The 20,595-nt window shown below is 40.5% G+C and overlaps 1 protein-coding gene across 4 annotated transcripts in view; it reads left to right on the top strand.

Moving 5' to 3' along the window:
- hecw2b (HECT, C2 and WW domain containing E3 ubiquitin protein ligase 2b) overlaps positions 1–15,486 on the top strand; it is a 119,151-nt gene extending 103,665 nt beyond the window's left edge. For all 4 annotated transcript variants that reach the window (XM_061904718.1, XM_061904719.1, XM_061904720.1 and 1 more), the window contains 3 exons: positions 2,929–3,014; positions 3,085–3,197; positions 7,815–15,486. In XM_061904718.1, the coding sequence (XP_061760702.1) occupies positions 2,929–3,014; positions 3,085–3,197; positions 7,815–7,926 (311 nt within the window). In that variant the 3' untranslated portion in view covers positions 7,927–15,486. The remainder of the gene's footprint in view (positions 1–2,928; positions 3,015–3,084; positions 3,198–7,814) is intronic.
- Positions 15,487–20,595: the final 5,109 nt, after the last annotated feature.

Below are 20,595 nucleotides of genomic sequence, written 5' to 3'. Positions count from 1 at the left end.
ACTGTTACCGGGAGGGCATTCCAGAGTACTGGAGCCCGAACGGAAAACGCTCTATAGCCCGCAGACTTTTTTTGAGCTCTAGGAATCACTAATAAGCCGGAGTCTTTTGAACGCAGATTTCTTGCCGGGACATACGGTACAATACAATCGGCAAGATAGGCTGGAGCTAGACCGTGTAGTATTTTATACGTAAGTAGTAAAATCTTAAAGTCACATCTTAAGTGCACAGGAAGCCAGTGCAGGTGAGCCAGTACAGGCGTAATATGATCAAACTTTCTTGTTCTTGTCAAAAGTCTAGCAGCCGCATTTTGTACCAACTGTAATCTTTTAATGCTAGACATGGGGAGACCCGAAAATAATACGTTACAGTAATCGAGACGAGACGTAACAAACGCATGGATAATGATCTCGGCGTCTTTAGTGGACAAAATGGAGCGAATTTTAGCGATATTACGGAGATGAAAGAAGGCCGTTTTAGTAACGCTTTTAATGTGTGACTCAAAGGAGAGAGTTGGGTCGAAGATAATACCCAGATTTTTTACAGAGTCACCTTGTTTTATTATTTGGTTGTCAAATGTTAAAGTTGTATTATTAAATAGAGGTCGGTGTCTAGCAGGACCGATAATCAGCATTTCCGTTTTTTTGGCATTAAGTTGCAAAAAGTTAGCGGACATCCATTGTTTAATTTCATTAAGACACGCTTCCAACTGACTACAGTCCGGCGTGTTGGTCAGCTTTAGGGGCATGTAAAGTTGGGTGTCATCAGCATAACAGTGAAAGCTAATACCGTATTTGCGTATGACGTCACCTAGCGGCAGCATGTAGATGCTGAAGAGTACAGGGCCAAGGACCGAACCCTGGGGAACTCCACACGTTACCTTAACATAGTCCGAGGTCACACTGTTATAGGAGACGCACTGCATCCTATCAGTAAGATAAGAGTTAAACCATGACAGGGCTGAGTCTGACATACCAATTCGTATTTTGATACGCTCTAATAAAATATTATGATCGACGGTATCGAAAGCAGCGCTAAGATCGAGGAGCAGCAACATAGATGACGCATCAGAGTCCATCGTTAGCAATAGATCATTAGTCAGTTTTGCGAGGGCTGTCTCAGTCGAGTGATTTGCCCTGAAACCGGATTGAAAGGTTTCACATAGATTGTTAAACGCTAAGTGCTCATTTAGCTGCTCTGCAACAATTTTTTCGAGGATTTTCGAAATAAAGGGAAGATGAGACACCGGTCGGTAGTTTACCATGAGGTCTGGATCGAGGTTAGGTCTTTTAAGGAGAGGATGAATAACCGCTTTTTTGAATGCAACGGGAACAGTGCCCGAGGAAAGTGATAAGTTTATAATATTTAGCACTGATGGACCTAATAATACAAAAAGCTCCTTGATAAGTTTCCCAGGAAGTGGGTCAAGTAAACATGTTGTTTGTTTTATTCCATTTACACGTTGTAACAATCCTTCTAATGTTATTTCATCAAAACGAGAGAAACTATTTTGGATATTTGCAGTATCCGCCGTATATACAATCGTATCTGTGTTACTATAACCCCGTTGTAGCTGGGACGCATTGTCTTTAATCTCCTTTTTAATAAGTTCAATTTTCTTATTAAAGAACTTCATAAAGTCATCTGCCGAATGGGTGGAGCTACTGGAAGGAGTCCCTTGTTGGGTTAGCGATGCTACTGTACTAAACAAAAATTTTGGATCGTTTTTATTAATGCGGATGAGATTTGAGTAATAATTAGTTTTAGCTAAGGTAAGCATGCGTTTATAAGTTATTAAACTATCACTCCATGCTTGATGGTGATTAGTGATTCCCAAAGCTCAAAAAAAGTCTGCGGGCTATAGAGCGTTTTCATTTCGGGCTCCAGTACTCTGGAATGCCCTCCCGGTAACAGTTCGAGATGCCACCTCAGTAGAAGCATTTAAGTCTCACCTTAAAACTCATTTTTATAATCTAGCCTTTAAATGGACCTCCTTTTTAGATCAGTTGCTCTGCCGTTTCTTTTCTTTTTCTCCTATGTCCCACTCTCCCTTGTCGAGGGGGTCCGGTCCGATCCGTTGGCCATGTACTGCTTGCTGACTACAATCCGGCGTGTTGGTCAGCTTTAGGGGCATGTAGAGTTGGGTGTCATCAGCATAACAGTGAAAGCTAACACCCTATTTGCGTATGATGTCACCGAGCGGCAGCATGTAGATGCTGAAGAGTGCAGGGCCAAGGACCGAACCCTGGGGAACTCCACATGTTACCTTAACGTAGTCCGAGGTCACACTGTTATGGGAGACGCACTGCATCCTATCAGTAAGATAAGAATGAAACCAAGACAGGGCTAAGTCTGACATACCAATTCTTGTTTTGATACGTTCTAATAAAATATTATGATCGACGGTGTATCGAAAGCAGCGCTAAGATCGAGGAGCAGCAACATAGATGACGTATCAGAATCCATTGTTAGCAATTTTTGCGAGGGCTGTCTCCGTAGAGTGATTTGCCCTGAAACCGTATTGAAAGGTTCCACATAGATTGATAGACGCTAAGTGTTCATTTAACTGCTCCGCAACAATTTTTTCGAGGCTTTTTGAAATAAAGGGAGGGTGAGACACTAGCATATTGAATTAAACCTGTGAGCAGGTGCAGTATCCCACACTTCAACAGGTCCGCATAGTTTTACGAGGAAAAAGGGTGCAACATTTTAACCACAATGAGTTTTTTTCACTGGTGAGAAGGATTCTAGATTCAGGTCTGAATTTTGCAGGGAGAAAAAAAAGACTAATCAGCAATTAGTCAGCACTCGAGCAGCAGTATTCTGGAGTCCTTACCATCATCTAAGTTACAAAAGCATGAACCAGTTTGCTCTCTATTAGCAGGTAAGAAGAAATGGAAAAAAATGTATTCCTGTCATTTGTCGTTTAGGTTACCATGACAACCATATTGTCATAAGATGGTTCTGGGCAGCGGTTGAGAGATTCAACAATGAGCAAAGACTTCGCCTTTTGCAGGTAAGTGGACATGCTTTACGACTGCGGTATGAATTGTGACGCACTATATTTTTCCTCACTTTTTTGAAAGTTTGTGACTGGGACATCCAGTATTCCCTACGAGGGCTTTGCGTCTCTGAGGGGAAGCAATGGACCTCGGCGTTTCTGTGTGGAAAAGTGGGGGAAGGTGACGTCCCTGCCCAGGTAAGTATACAGAAATAGAGATCGACCGATATGGCGTTTGTAGGGCCGATACAGATTATAAGTAGTCAAAGAGGCTGATAACTGATATTTGGAGCCAATAGTCACTTGCAGTACACTTTAGCTAAACGGGAATATCAATCAATCAATCAATGTTTGTTTATATAGCCCTAAATCACCAGTGTCTCAAAGGGCTGCACAAACCACCACAACATCCTCGGTAGGGCCCATATAAGGGCAAGGAAAACTCACCCCAATGGGACGTCGGTGACAGTGACAATGATGACTAAGAGAAACCTTGGAGAGGACCGCATATGTGGGCAAACCCTCCTCCTAGAGCAGTGGTTCTCAACTTTTTTTTAATGATGTACCCCCTGTGAATATTTTTTTAATTCAAATACCCCCTAATCAGAGCAAAGCATTTTTGGTTGAAAAAAAGAGATAAAGAAGTAAAATACAGCACTATGTCATCAGTTTCTGATTTATTAAATTGTATAACAGTGCAAAATATTGCTCATTTGTAGTGGTCTTTCTTGAACTTTTTTGAAAAAAAAGATAAAAAATAACTAAAAACTTGTTGAAAAATAAACAAGTGATTCAATTATAAATAAAGATTTCTACACATAGAAGTAATCATCAACTTAAAGAGCCCTCTTTGGGGATTGTAATAGAGATCCATCTGGATTCATGAACTTAATTCTAAACATTTCTTCACAAAAAAAGAAATCTTTAACATCAATATTTATGGAACATGTCCACAAAAAATCTGTCAACACTCAATATTGCATTGTTGCATTTCTTTTCACAGTTTATGAACTTATTCATATTTTGTTGAACTATCATTCAACAAATATATTTATAAAGGATTTTTGAAATGTTGCTATTTTTAGAATATTTAAAAAAAATGTCACGTACCCCTTGGCATACCTTGTCAGAAAATACTTTTTTTTTCATGTTTTTCCATATTAAATTCAGTTTACAAAAATAAATAACATATGAGGCGCTGTGGCTTAGCCTAGCGTATAAAATAAAATAAATCACAAAATCATTCGAGTCTGTACCCCCATTTGAGAACCACTGCCCTAGAGGACCGACAGCAACGGATGTCGAGCGGGTCTAACATGATATTATGAAAGTCCAATCCGTGGTGGATCTAACATAACCGTGAGAGTCCAGTCCAAAGTGGATCCAAAATAGTGGCGAGAGTCCCGTCCAAAGTATAACAATAATACCGGTATTTGTCACTAAACAGCTGGACAATGTTTTAGGTTGTTTTTGTAAAAAATAATTTGGAAACATTGTTTTATGTTGTGGTTAATTTAGCAGCAAAAAACAGCAGGGAATTCACAAACACATTTATTACGTGTCCAAGAGGAGCATCAACATTTGCATTTCCAAATATGGGAAATCTACGGTGGCAGAGGGGTTAGTGCGTCTGCCTCACAATACGAAGGTCCTGCAGTCCTGGGTTCAAATCCAGGCTCGGGATCTTTCTGTGTGGAGTTTGCATGTCCTCCCACTTCCAAAGACATGCACCTGGGGATAGGTTGATTGGCAACTCTAAATTGGCCCTAGTGTGTGAATGTGAGTGTGAATGTTGTCTGTCTATCTGTGTTGGCCCTGGATGAGGTGGCGACTTGTCCAGGGTGTACCCCGCCTTCCGCCCGATTGTAGCTGAGATAGGCGCCAGCGACCCCAAAAGGGAATAAGCGGTAGAAAATGGATGGATGGAGATCTACTGAGAATTGGTAAAATTATAGTATTTTACTGCATCACAATAACTTGCCAGCTGATGAATTGTATAGCACTTTATGTATTTCACTACATTGTAAGGTTTCCTCGAAATATTGGTCAGTTGATTGGTACGTTAATTTGGAACAAGTATAAAGTTTAAATGTGATACATCACATATTTTACATATTTTCTTATTTTTCTTTACAAAAGGAGTAGGAGGAAGCAAAGCTTATTTAAGAAACTCCTTTTTTCACTTCATAGCAAATACTCATTACTCACTTCCTGTTCTCAATTTGTAACACAACTTACATCAGGGGTGCTCATTACGTCGATCGCGAGCTACCGGTCGACCGCGGGGGGTGTGTCAGTCGATCGCCAGCCAGGCTTTTAAAAAAATAGACCTAAAAATTTGCGATCATCAATCTTCACCAAGACGTCACTAGATTGACATTAACGGCAAAACTAGGGTCTTGTGAGATGACGCTGGCTGCTGTGAGATTATTATTAAGAAAAAATGACCGAGAGGAAGGCGAGAAACACTTTTTATTTCAACTGATTATCGCGCCGTACCTGCCGTCAAAACTCTAAAGGCCGACTGCACATTTACTATCTTCACAAGAAGAGCCCTGCTTCATGCTGCCTGCGCTAACAAAATAAGAGTCTCGGAAAGCTGGCGTGCACAAGTGATCGCTTGTGTTAACCACCAAATGGTAACACCCCAATAAGTTTTTCAACTTGTTTAAGTCGGGGTCCACTTTAATCAATTCATGGTAGACACTCAACTATAACACACCATTTGCATACCGTAATACTGGTTTGCAAAAAATATTTTAACCCAAATAGGTGAAATTAGATCACCTCCCACGGCACACCAGACTGTATCTCACGGCACACTAGTTGAAAAACACTGATGTAGACCACAAGGAAGGGTTTTACATTCAGAAAATAAATAAATAATTTGACCATTTTGTTGCACCCTATCATTTGTATGAAAAAAGACCTGATTAGACCCGCTCAACGGTGCGCCCTATAGTCCGGAAAATACAGTACTTGGAAGAACAACTTGTCGAAAACGACACCAACTTTAACGGGCTTCACTTTTTAAAACACCAAATTCTAGGGGTGTAACAGTACGTGTATTTGAATTGAACTGTTTCGGTACGGGGGTTTCGGTTCGGTTCGGAGGTGTACCGTACGAGTTCCACACGGACATATTAAGTAGCGCACCGCACGTTGTGTAAACAATGCACACCGAGACACCATGAATTGATTTACGTGGACCCCGACTTAAACAAGTTGAAAGACTTATTCAGGTGTTACCATTTAGTGGTCAATTGTACGGAATATGTACTGTACTGTGCAATCTACTAATAAACGTTTCATCCATCCCATCCATTTTCTACCGCTTATTCCCTTTTGGGGTCGCGGGGGGCGCTGGCGCCTATCTCAGCTACAGTCGGGCGGAAGGCAGGGTACACCCTGGACAAGTCACCACCTCATCACAGGGCCAACACAGATAGACAGACAACATTCACACTCACATTCACACACTAGGGCCAATTTAGTGTTGCCAATCAACCTATCCCCAGGTGCATGTCTTTGGAAGTGGGAGGAAGCCGGAGTACCCGGAGGGAACCCACGCATTCACGGGGAGAACATGCAAACTCCACACAGAAAGATCCCGAGCCTGGATTTGAACCCAGGACTGCAGGACCTTCGTATTGTGAGGCAGATGCACTAACCCCTCTTCCACCGTGAAGCCTGATAAACATTTCAATCAAAAAAAAACAACACACAGCATGCTATCAGCGACTGGGCTATGATAGACTGACCATACCTCCTCTTTTCACCGGATATGTCCTCTTTTGCGGGGCTGTCCGGGTGGAGTTTTTTAAATGCCCCGAATTTCTGGCATTTTAAGTTAGGGTTGCGTGTATTTTCAATGTACGTTCAGGGTTAAAAACAAAACAAAAGGTTGTACACGCAGCAGCATTGGTGAGGGAAGGGCAGAGACAGAGAGAGCGAGAGAGTTATGATAAACGCGCATGCGTCGCCAGGCTCTGCTTTTTATCCATAGATTTATCAGATTTTATTTTTTATTATCCATAGCAGGGGTGTCAAACGTGTGCCCCGGAGGCCATTTGCGGCCCACAGCTAATGTTTTATGGGGCGGCATGGCTCGGTTGGTAGAGTGGCCGCGCCAGCGACTTAAACGGTTGCAGGTTCGATTCCCGCTTCCGCCATTCTAGTCACTGCCGTTGTGTCCTTGGGCAAGACACTTTACCCACCTGCTCCCAGTGCCACCCACACTGGTTTAAATGTAACTTAGATATTGGGTTTCACTATGTAAAGTGCTTTGAGTCACTAGAGAAAAGCGCTACATAAATATAATTCACTTCACTTCACTTCACTTCACTTCACTTTTAAAGGCCCACAGCACATTCTAAAAATACTATTAAAATAAACAAAAACATAAACAAAAGTGAAATAAAAAGCTTAAAGGCTAAATGTAATTTAGAAAAAGTTGCAACGTTGACTAATAAAACAAAGCTGTTTTTTTTCTTCTTTCAAACTGTCATTGCTCAAAACATAATATTGAATCAAAATCAATGTTTTTATGAATTATTGACCTATCCAAGTTTCCGATTACTTCACATCAAATATTCCACTAAGAAAAATGTTTTTGGGGGAAGATTTAGCACATTTGTTGAATAAATAATCAAAAAATGTATATTTAGTTGTTTTCTTACTGTACCGAAAATGAACCGAACCGTGACCTCTGAACCGAGGTACGTACCGAACCGAAATGTTTGTGTACCGTTACACCCCAAGTAAATTCACATTTCTTGCGTTATATGAAAATGAAATATGTGTAACTTTCCACAGAGCTCACACCTGTTTCAACCGTTTGGACCTGCCCCCCTACCCGTCCTTCTCGATGCTGTACGAGAAGATGCAGACGGCCGTGGAAGAAACCAGCACTTTTGGACTGGAGTGAGTGGCCCGCACGGAACCTGAAGGGACCTCCTGAAGTGTCCCAGAACAATCAGACTTTGGAGGCAAGGAGCTTGCATTTGTTGTCGGATGTGTAGAACCATGTGGCCTTGCAGACCACAATCAGGGAGCGTGATTAAGACACACCAGACTGGATTCAGTCTCCAAAAAAGGACCTCAGAGGAGCTCGGTCGTCATGACTGCACTTGGGGGGGCGATTCTGTGAACTTAGTATTTGGTTTCTAAAAAAACTGAAAAAAAAAACATTTCAAATGCACAAGAAGAATCAATTTTTTTGGGAATGTAATTATTTTTTACCATGTACAATATTTTTTATCTGTTGTGAATCATGGAATTGGCGCTTCGTTTGATAAGCGATGCGACAGTCCAGGCTTGTACGGGTTCTCATCGTCAACTTTTCAATCTTGCAATGATTAATTGTCATAATTTGTGGCGAGCTAACATTTGTTATCAAAGCCAGCGGTTGGCATAAAAACGGTAGGGGTGTAACGGGAGGCATATGTCACGGTTTGGTACATAGCTCGGATTTTAAGGTCACAGCTCATGTTGGGTACAGTAAGGGAACAAAACGCCGAACATGAACTGCTTATTGTAGCTTTTGGGTAAATTGGTTCGTCCACCAATAAGAGGCGTATTGATCCTTTGGAAGTCTAATGCTGAATAGTCTTTGGCCCAATCCCAATACTCACCCACTCCCACAAGCACTCCAAATACCTACTAAGTGGCCTAGTGCAGGGGTCACCAACGCCCCAGGTAGCCCGTAAGAACCAGATGAGTCGCCCGCTGGCCTGTTCTAAAAATAGCTCAAATAGCAGCACTTACCAGTGAGCTGCCTCTATTTTTTTAAATTTTATTAATTTACTAGCAAGCTGGTCTCGCTTTGCTCGACATTTTTAATTCTAAGAGAGACAAAACTCAAATAGAATTTGAAAATCCCAGAAAATATTTTAAAGACTTGGTCTTCACTTGTTTAAATAAATTCATTTGTTTTTTTACTTTGCTTCTTATAACTTTCAGAAAGACAATTTTTGAGAAAAAGTACAACTTTAAAAATGATTTTAGGATTTTTAAACACATATACCTTTTTACTTTTTAAATTCTTTCCTCTTCTTTCCTGACAATTTAAATCAATGTTCAAGTAAATTTATTTTTTTATTGTAAAGAACAATAAATACATTTTAATTTAATTATTCGTTTTAGCTTCTGTTTTTTTTTACAAAGAATATTTGTGAAATATTTCTTCAAACTTCTTATGATTAAAATTCTAAATAATTATTCTGGCAAATCTAAAAAATGTGTATAATCAAATTTAAATCTTATTTCAAAGTCTTTTGAATTTCTTTTAACATTTTTGTTCTGGAAAATCTAGAAGAAATAATGATTTGTCTTTGTTAGAAATATAGCTTGGTCCAATTTGTTATATATTCTAACAAAGTGCAGATTGGATTTTAACCTATTTAAAACATGTCATCAAAATTCTAAAATTAATCTTAATCAGGAAAAATTACTAATGATGTTCCATTAATAATTTTTTTAATTTTTTCAAAAAGATTCGAATTAGCTAGTTCTTCTTTTCATATTTTTCGGTTGAATTTTGAATTTTAAAGAGTCGTAATTGAAGATAAACAATGTTTAAAAATTTAATTTTCATTTTTTTCCTGTTTTCTCCTCTTTTAAACCGTTCAATTAAGTGTTTTTTTCATCATTTATTGTCTACAAAAAACCTTCCGTAAAAGGAAAAAAAATGTACGACGGAATGACAGACAGAAATACCCATTTTTATATATATAGAGATTTATTTATTAAAGGTAAATTGAGCAAATTGGCTATTTCTTGCAATTTATTAAAGTGTGTATCAAACTGGTAGCCCTTCGCATTAATTAGCACCCAATAATTAGCTCTTGGTTTCAAAAAGGTTGGTGACCCCCTGGGTTAAAGTGTCCGCCCTAAGATCGGTAGGTCGTGAGTTCAAACCCCGACTGAGTCATACCAAAGACTATAAAAATGGGACCCATTACCTCCCTGCTTGGCACTCTGCATTAAAGGTTGGAATTGGGGGTTAAATCATCAAAAATTATTCCCGGGCGCGGCACCGCTGCTGCCCACTGCTCCCCTCACCTCCCAGGGGGTGATCAAGGGTGATGGGTCAAATGCAGAGAATAACTTCGCCACACCTAGTGTGTGTGTGACAATCATTGGTACTTTAACTTTAAATTAATCAAAAAGGGGTAGAGCTTTGTAATCTTTCTTAGGAATTGGGAGACCACTTGCGACGTCACTGCATAGTTTACGTTCGAGCACATAAGTGAGTTGTACCGACACCAATATTTTGGTCCAAAAATGTATATCTTATTTCAATACTTTTTGATACTTTTCAAAATAACGGTCATTATTGGCCTCACATTAACATGACTTTTATGGTAAAACCTATGATCAAACATATGTTTTTTAATGCACCCAAAAAACAATATTCAAATTAAGATTAAAATGTGCATTAAACGCATGGGTTTATTAACGGCAACAGTTAACAATTATTTTACATATTAGATAAAAGCCTGCCATGATCTAGAATTAGGTTGGAATAGAATACAAAACTTTATTAACATTGTATTAAGTGCTTCATGATTTATGGTTGCCAATATTGAGCTGTGCTTGAAGACAGTGGTTCTTAACCTTTTTTCAGTGACGTACCCCTTGTGAAATTTTTTTTAACTCAAGTACCCCCTAATCAGAGCAAAGCATTTTTGGTTGAAAAAAAGAGATAAGTAAAATACAGCATTATGTCATCAGTTTCTGATTTATTAAATTTTATAACAGTGCAAAATATTGCTTATTTGTAGTGGTCTTTCTCAAACTATTTGGTCAAAAAGAAATAAAAATGACTAAAAACCTGTTGAGGCCCTGCGATGAGGTGGCGACTTGTCCACGGTGTACCCCGCCTTCCGCCCGATTGTAGCTGAGATAGGCGCCAGCGCCCCCCGCGACCCCGAAAGGGAATAAGCGGTAGAAAATGGATGGATGGATGGATAAAAACCTGTTGAAAAATAAACAAGTGATATAGGTGGCAGAGGGGTTAGTGCGTCTGCCTCACAATACGAAGTTCCTGCAGGCCTGGGTTCAAATCCAGGCTTGGGATCTTTCTGTGTGGAGTTTGCATGTTCTCCCCGTGATTGCGTGGGTTCCCTCCGGGTACTCCGGCTTCCTCCCACTTCCAAAGACATGCACCTGGGGATAGGTTGATTGGCAACACTAAATTGGCCCTAGTGTGTGAATGTGAGTGTGAATGTTGTCTGTCTGTGTTAGCCCTGCGATGAGGTGGCGACTTGTCCAGGGTGTACTCTGCCTTCCGCCCGATTGTAGCTGAGATAGGCGCCAGCGCCCCCCGCGACCCCGAAAGTGAATAAGCGGTAGAAAATGGATGGATGGATGGATGGATTTCTACACAACTTAAAGTGCCCTCTTTGGGGATTGTAATAGAGATCCATCTGGATTCATGAACTTAATTCTAAACATTTCTTCACAAAAAAAGAAATCTTGTAACATCAATATTTATGGAACATGTCCACAAAAAATCTAGCTGTCAACACTGAAGATAGTGTCGCATTTCTTTTCACAGTTTATGAACTTATATCCATACTTTGTTGAAGTATTATCAATAAATATATAAAGGATTTTTGAATTGTTGCTATTTTTAGAATATTTTAAAAAAAAATCTCCCGTACCCCTTGGCATACCTTCAAGTACCCCTGTTTGAGAACCACTGCTTTAAGACATACAATAATTAGAAAACACTGAAAACCAGGCTAAAAGTATAAAGACAAGACAATTATCAGGTAAAACACACATTGTTAAAGACAAAACGTGGGAATTTGTTAGAAAATTCAGTCAATCCACTTGCATTATTTTACTTTTTTGTATCAATAACTACAGGTTTTCTTTCTAAAGGCAGTTGTACCTTTCTCAAGTCATGAGTACCACAGTATTTGTGAGGCTCGCTGCACTTGTAGGACCTGCTCGTCCCACCATGACACAACAAATTAGGCAGCAATGGAGTTGACTTTTTTTTGCTAATTCATCATGATGAACAAACGAAAAACAACAACTTGTGAACATTTTGAAGGTATGTAATGTTAATGTTTTCACATTCGCAAGCTTTTAAGTTTTAATATTTAGGTATTAGTATTTTAGCCTAACGTTGGCTAGCTGGCTAACATTACAAACATTACAAACTAACATGTAATATATTATATAACATTTGCAAGCTTTAAAGTTTTTGTATTGAAATATTTAGTATTTTAGACTAACGTTAGCTAACATGGCTAGCTCGCTAACATTACAAACTATCGTTCCAAACTAACATGTAATATATTATATAACACATTCGCAAACTTTAAAAGTTTTTGTATTTTCATTAGCAAAACTAAATTGGCCCTAGTGTGTGAGTGTGAATGTTGTCTGTCTATCTGTGTTGGCCCTGCGATGAGATAGCGACTTGTCCAGGGTGTACCCCGCCTTCCGCCCAATTGTAGCTGAGATAGGCGCCAGCGACCCCACAAGGGAATAAGCGGTGGAAAATGGATGGATATTTAAATATTTAGTATTTTAGACTAACGCTAGCTAACATGGCTAGCTGGCTAACATTACACATTCGCAAGCTTTAAAGGGCCACTGAAATGAGATTTTCTTATTTAAACGGGGATAGCAGGTCCATTCTATGTGTCATGCTTGATCATTTCGTGATATTGCCATATTTTTGCTGAAAGAATTTAGTAGAGAACATCGACGATAAAGTTTGCAACTTTTGGTGGCTAATAAAGCCTTGCCTGTACCGGAAGTAGCAGACGATGTGCGCGTGACGTCACGGGTTGTAGGGCTCCTCACATCCTCACATTGTTTACAATCATAGCCACCAGCAACAAGAGCGATTTGGACCGAGAAAGTGACGATTTCCCCATTAATTGGAGCGAGGATGGAAGATTCGTGGATGAGGAAAGTTAGAGTGACACACTAGAGAGAAAAAAAAAAGGCGACGGCAGTGGGAGCGGTTCAGATGTTATTAGACACATTTAGTAGGATCATTCTGGAAAATCCCTTAACTGCTTTTTGTGCTACTAGTGTTTTAGTGAGATTATAAAGTAATGCCTGAAAGTCGGAGGGCTGCGGTGACCGCCAGTGTCTATGAGGGAAGCCATATGGAGGAGCCAAGAAAGTCACAGCTGCCTTTTTGACAGCTGCTGCAGGAAGACGCAAACTCCGCTCATGTCTCCGGTAAGAGCCGACTTAATATCACAATTTTCTCATCCAAAAACTTGCCGGTTGACATGTGGTAGAGAAACATGTTCGCTTGACCGCTGTGTTCCATATTAAAGCTTCACAACAAAGAAACACCGGCTGTGTTTCGGTGCTAAAGGCAGCTGCAATCCACTGCTTTCCACCAACAGCATTCTTCTTTATAGTCTCCATTAATAATTGAACAAATTGCAAAAGATTCAGCAACACAGATGTCCAAAATACTGTGTAATTATGCGATTAAAGCAGACGACTTTTGGCCGTAAGTGGTGCTGGGCTAAAATGTCCGCTCCAACCAATACAAGCACGCGTCAACATAAGCGTCATCATTCCGCGACATTTCAACAGGATACCTCGCAGAAAATTTAAAATTGCAATTTAGTAAACTAAAAAGGCCGTATTGGCATGTGTTGCAATGTTAATATTTCATCATTGATATATAAACTATCAGACTGCGTGGTGGGTAGTAGTGGGTTTCAGTAGGCCTTTAAAGTTTTTGTATTTAAATATTTAGTATTTTAGACTTAACCTTAGCTAGCATGGCTAGCTGGCTAACATTACAAACTAACGTTCCAAACAAGCATGTAATAAATTATATGTGCATTTTCCTCATGAGCAAGTCAGCGTCTGAAATGGCTCACTCTGAAGGACTAGATTCTAGGAGTGGGGGGAAAAATCGATTCGAATTCGAATCGCAATTCTCACGTGAGATTAAGAATCAATTTTTTTTTTTTTTAAGCTTTTTTTTTTTTAATCGATCCAACAAAACAATACACAGCAATACCATAACAATGCAATCCAATTCCAAAACCAAACCTGACCCAGCAACACTCAGAACTGCAATAAACAGAGCAATTGAGAGAAGACACAAACACGACACAGAACAAACCAAAAGTAGTGAAACAAAAATGAATATTATCAACAACAGTATCAATATTAGTTATAAATTCAGCATAGCAGTGATTAATCACCCCTCATTGACTTAATTAGACATTTATAAAAATAAAAAAAGAACAATAGTGTCACAGTGGCTTACATTTGCATCGCATCTCATAAGCTTGACAACACACTGTGTCCAATATTTTCACAAAGATAAAATAGGTCATATTTTTGGTTCCTTTAATAGTTAAAACAAATTAACATTATTGCAATCAGTTGATAAAACATTGTCCTTTACAATTATAAAAGCTTTTCACAAAAATCTACTAATGTGCTTGCATGTCAGCAGACTGGGGTAGATCCTGCTGAAATCCTATGTATTGAATGAACACAGAATCCTTTTGAATCGAGGAAAAATCGTTTTTGAATCGAGAATCGTGTTGAATTGAAAAAAAAACAACGATTTTGAATCTAATCGTGACCCCAAGAATCGATATTGACTCGAATCGTGGGACACCCAAAGATTCACAGCCCTACTAGATTCATACCCTCAACTCCTCGTTATGCCCACTACCCTTACTGTACATGCAAAGAGTCATTGGGACATCATTACCTTCACGGGAAAGCACAACTTTAATGATCGGCCTAAAAAGTAGGCTGAGGAGTGTATTGGGACTGGGCCTTTATAGCTTTAGAAAGTAACTGTTAGAAGAGTGTGAATGATTATTTAGTTCGTAAAGTTTATTTGTGAAGTTCTCGCTTGTAGTCCATTTCCTCGTCTTGACTGAACAACTGCGGCACTCTTAACCACTTGTTTTGTTTACGTATTTCACTGTTAAAGCAAAGTGTTCCCTAACAACGGAAGATCATTTTGAAGCTGGAACTTCTCCTTGGCACTTATCCCTTGAATTGACTTCCCGTCCCTCACTTTTAGTGAGTACTCGGTCCTCCTGAACCAAACAGGAGAATAGGAATAGAATGCACCGTTGCACCCCTCTTACCATCCTCCACTCGAATATAAATACAAATTTGACATAAGTCATGATAAAGCTGAAAAAAAAAAAGCATATTTCTTTCATTTGTGCATCGTTTTAAGTGGATCCAATTTGAGGGTCCTTGTGTTGCTCTTATCCCGACTACACAGCAATGTTTTTTCACTTGGTGTTTTTTGCCTGCGAATGACTGATTGTACAGTTGTCACTTGGTTGTTGTTCCCTCAATGAACACACTGCCTTTCCTCTGTCCGTACGAGCAGAGAGAACCAAAGTTTGGGGCAAGGCTGACCCTGTCTTTGTGTACACCGGACCTCACTTTTGCATAAGAATGTTGGCAGCACTGTACTGAAATAAAGTTCCATCTCTGTCTCTATACAAAATACTCCTTTTCTTGTGCAGCTTCCTCATTTCTCTGCGGCTTAGTCATCACTTCTGTTCTTTTTGTGTTGCTATTAAAGGGGAACATTATCACCAACCTATGTAAGCGTCAATATATACCTTGATGTTGCAGAAAAAAGACCATACGTTTTTTTTAACCGATTTCCGAACTCTAAAAGGGTGAATTTGGCGGTTTAAACGCCTTTCAATTGTTCGCCTGTCGGAGCGATGACCTTTCACCCGTGACACAACATACCAAGTCAAATCAGCTCTGTTATTTTCCATTTTTTCGACTGTTTTCCGGTACCTTGGAGACATCATGCCTCGTTGAAGTGTTGTCGGAGGGTGTAACAACACGAACAGAGACGGATTCAAGTTGCAACAGTGGTCTGCACACTGAACCGAGGACAGCTATGCTACGACAGAGATGGCAAGAATGTGTGGATATCCTGCGACACTCAAAGCAGATGCATTTCCAACGATAAAGTCAACGAAATCACAAAGGTGAGTTTTGTTGATGTTATTGACTTATGTGGAGTGTGCTAATCAGACATATTTGGTCACGGCATGACTACAAGCTAATCAATGCTAATATGCTATTTAGGCTAGCTGTATGTACATATTGCATCATTATGCCTCATTTGTATCTATATTTGCATCCAGCCTTTCCCTCCACCCACATTTAATGCCAAACAAACACATACCAATCGTTGGTTAGAAGGCGATCGCCGAATTCGTCCGCGCTTCCTCCCGTGCCGCTGTCTGTCGTGATATGGCTCAAAAGCTTCTGTTTCTTCTTTAATTTCGTTTTCGGTACCTGCCTCCACACTCCAACCATCCGTTTCAATACATGCGTAATCTGTTGAATCGCTTACGGCGCTGAAATCCGAGTCTGAATCCGAGCTAATATCGCTATACCTCTTTGTGTGCTATCCGCCATGTTTGTTTCTGTGTGGTCACGCTGTGATGTCACAGGATAATGGACGGGTGGATATAACGACGGTTAAATCAGGCACTTTTAAGCCGTTTTTCGGGATATTGCGTGATGGGTAGATTTTTGAAAAAACTTTGAAAAATAAAATAAGCCACTGGGAACTGATTTTTATTGGTTTTAACCCTTCAGAAATTGTGATAATGTTCCCCTTTAATGAGTGCCGTTTCCACAACAAACTATATATTGTTTCATTTATTAGCACTAACCAGACATTATTGTAACCGCGCCACAGTTACATGTCTTACTTAGCGGGGTTACAGCCATACTTGCCAACCTTGAGACCTCCGATTTCGGAGGGGGGGGGGGGGGGCGTGGTCGGGGGTTGGGCGAGGGGCGTGGTTAAGAGAGGAGTATATTTACAGCTATCCATCCATCCATTTCCTGCTGCTTATTCCCTTTGGGGTCGTGGGGGGCGATGCTGCCTATCACCAGCTACAATCGGGTGGAAAGCGGCGTACACCCTGGACAAGTCGCCACCTCATCGCAGTATGTGTAGAAATCTTTATTTCTAATTGAATCACTTGTTTATTTTTCAACACGTTTTTAGTTATTTTTATATCTTTTTTTCCAAATAGTTCAAGAAAGACCACTACAAATGAGCAATATTTTGCACTGTTATACAATTGAATAAATCAGAAACTGATGACATAGTGCTGTATTTTATTTCTTTATCTTTTTTTTTCCAACCAAAAATGCTTTGCTTTGATTAGGGGGTACTTGAATTAAAAAAATGTTCACAGGGGGTACATCTCTGAAAAAAGGTTGCGAACCACTGCTCTAAAAGCCATAGATGTTATTGTCACATATGCATGCACAGTAGATGGCAGTATTGTCCCGTTTAAGAGTGTCACAACATTGCTGTTTACGGCAGACGAACAGCTTTACGGTTGATGAAAACGTGACTGCTGTTGTTGTGTTACTGCGCTGGGAGGACGTTAATGAGACTGCCTAAAAATAAACCCACATAAGAAACCCAAGAACTCGCCCTCGGTCATTCTACAGTTATAACGTCATTGGGCAGACATGCTGTTTATATTGTGGGAAAGCGGCCGTGAAAACAGGCTGTCGACACGTCACTCGGGTCATGGAGCTGGAGGAGGCGTGGCCTCCAGCTCCGCCTGAATTTCGGGAGAAAATTTGTCCTAGGAGGTTTTCGGGAGAGGCGCTGAATTTCGGGAGTCTCTTTCGGAAAATCCGGGAGGGTTGGCAACTATGGTTATAGCTTAAAGCGCGGTTCGTTCTCCCGGGATGCAAACGGACGACTCAGAACATGATTTAATCTTGATGAATCATCCAACTTACAAAACAAAGGCAAGCGTGCCTATCACACGCGGAAGTTAAGGCAAAACTTAGCGCAGGAAACATGGAACTGTGGACATGGAACTTCCCGAAACTGTGGCATGAAATAAAAAACTTAAGTAGGAAGGCGTGAAGCAAACACTGACGCCAGGCCAACTGACTGGCAAAGGCAGGCTTAAATAATGCCTCTGACTGGAGACAGGTGAGCATCCCGAAAACCAGAGGTAGGTGAAAACAACAAGCAGCCAAGGCAACCAAACCAAACTCAGGTGTCACAAACAGGAACTAAAAGGAGTCCAAAACTACCAGAAAATACAAAAACATATGTGTTGGAGCCAAATTTCCTTATTTCTTTATATTGTTTATATTCTAATTTCTCTAATTGATTGCTGAAATTTCCTTTTCGGCCGATTGCTCCACCCACTTCCTGTTAGAACCAGGAAGTGTTGATGGGGATGGGACTGTTGCTATGGTGTGGTTACCATGGTAGCCTACTTAAATTGGGTTCAGGTGTGAGCACGGGAGGGCGATTGGAGGACAAACAGTTTTCGACTGTTACGTGACGTGTCGTGTTGTGACAGAGTGACATTCAAGGTCAGCATACTTTGTTATAAAACCTACATTTGATTTAATTTTGATAGCATAAAATAAAAGGATTGTCCGGGTACTCCGGCTTCCTCCCACTTCCAAAGACATGCACCTGGGGATAGGTTGATTGGCAACACTAAATTGGCCCTAGTGTGTGAATGTTGTCTGTCTATCTGTGTTGGCCCTGCGATGAGGTGGCAACTTGTCCAGGGTGTACCCCGCCTTCCGCCCGATTGTAGCTGAGATAGGCGCCAGCGCCCCCTCGACCCCAAAAGGGAATAAGCGGTAGAAAATGGATGGATGGATGTCATATCCAAACATAAAACTACAATACTGGACATTCTATCATTTGCACGCCTCAAACAGGTCACCACAGTCGCCCTCAGTATCAGCCAAAAGGTAAGGGCTGCACAAGTCGAAAACTTTAGTCGTTCGTTTTGGAAAAGGACTAAGTTTGAATGTCAGTAAGACACACAGTGGACACTTTATTAGGGACAAGAAGTAATTAGACTGCATCAACGCGCAGTATGTGCACCTGGAGCGCACGCTGGGACGGTGTTCAGCCACAGGCCGGGCTGTTAGGCCTCGTTTGGACATGAAGCGGCAGGCAGACGGAGGACGCCGCGGTGAACGAACGACAGCCAAGGCGGCCGCTGTTTGAAGTTTTGTACTCTTTTCGAAGATATTGGACTTTTTTCGAAGACGATATTTTGAAGACAAGAACAAAGTCACGGGCCAGCATCAATTAAATAAGGTATGTAACGCGCTACACGGGTTAATATATAGTGGGGCAAAAAAGTATTTAGTCAGCCACCGATTGTGCAAGTTCTCCCACTTAAAATGATGACAGAGGTCTGTAATTTTCATCATAGGTACACTTCAACTGTGAGAGACAGAATGTGAAAAAAAAAAATCCAGGAATTCACATTGTAGGAATTTTAAAGAATTTATTTGTAAATTATGGTGGAAAATAAGTATTTGGTCAACCATTCAAAGCTCTCACTGATGGAAGGAGGTTTTGGCTCAAAATCTCACGATACATGGCCCCATTCATTCTTTCCTTAACACGGATCAATTGTCCTGTCCCCTTAGCAGAAAAACAGCCCCAAATCATGATGTTTCCATCCCCAAGCTTCACAGTAGGTGTGGTGTTCTTGGGATGCAACTCAGTATTCTTCTTCCTCCAAACACGACAAGTTGAGTTTATACCAAAAAGTTCCATTTTGGTTTCATCTGACCACATGACATTCTACAAATCCTCTGCTGTATCATCCATGTATCCATTTTGGTACAAACTCAACTCGTCGTGTTTGGAGGAAGAAGAATACTGAGTTGCATCCCAAGAACACCATACCTACTGTGAAGCATGGGGGTGGAAACATCATGCTTTGGGGCTGTTTTTCTGCTAAGGGGACAGGACGATTGATCCGTTTTAAGGAAAGACTGAATGGGGCCATGTATCGTGAGATTTTGAGCCTAAACCTCCTTCCATCAGTGAGAGCTTTGAATGGTTGACCAAATACTTATTTTCCACCATAATTTAAAAATAAATTCTTTAAAATTCCTACAATGTGAATTCCTGGATTTTTTTTCACATTCTGTCTCTCACAGTTGAAGTGTACCTATGATGAAAATTACAGACCTCTGTCATCATTTTAAGTGGGAGAACTTGCACAATCGGTGGCTGACTAAATACTTTTTTGCCCCACTGTATGTGGGATTGAGGAGGCCTTCAAAGTATTATTTTCACTTATTTAACATCCCAAGGTCAGCAGCACACCATCATCACCATACACGATGTTGAAAGAGCACCGCTTTCCCTTGCTGAGACAGCAGATTGTGGTCCCAAATATCTTTAAAGCCAGTCAGTACAAGAAGTAAAGGTTGACAATAAAAATCAGTGCCTCATCAATCATTAATTAACCTTAACGCCTGGAAGAGATGCCGTCTTGAAACGCTCACATTCAACGCTCCTGCCGGCGAGAGTGAGACAACCTTTAATTACTGTAATTCTTACATATATTGATTTATATATGAATTATTTAAAAGGCCAAAAGTGCTTACCTTCAAATTCTTCCTTTCTGTTGGGTCTGTCATATTTAATACGATCAGGATTGTCCAGGGTGTACGGTGCCTTCCGCCCGATTGTAGCTGAGATAGGCACCAGCGCCCCCCCGCGAACCCAAAGGTAATAAGCGGTAGAAAATTGGATGGATGGATGATCAGGATA

This window comes from Nerophis ophidion, linkage group LG06 (genome assembly GCF_033978795.1).
Source record: "Nerophis ophidion isolate RoL-2023_Sa linkage group LG06, RoL_Noph_v1.0, whole genome shotgun sequence".
Classification (NCBI taxonomy): domain Eukaryota; kingdom Metazoa; phylum Chordata; class Actinopteri; order Syngnathiformes; family Syngnathidae; genus Nerophis; species Nerophis ophidion.
Note: the sequence above shows the minus strand (reverse complement) of the source record. Positions and strands in the feature narration are given on the sequence as shown.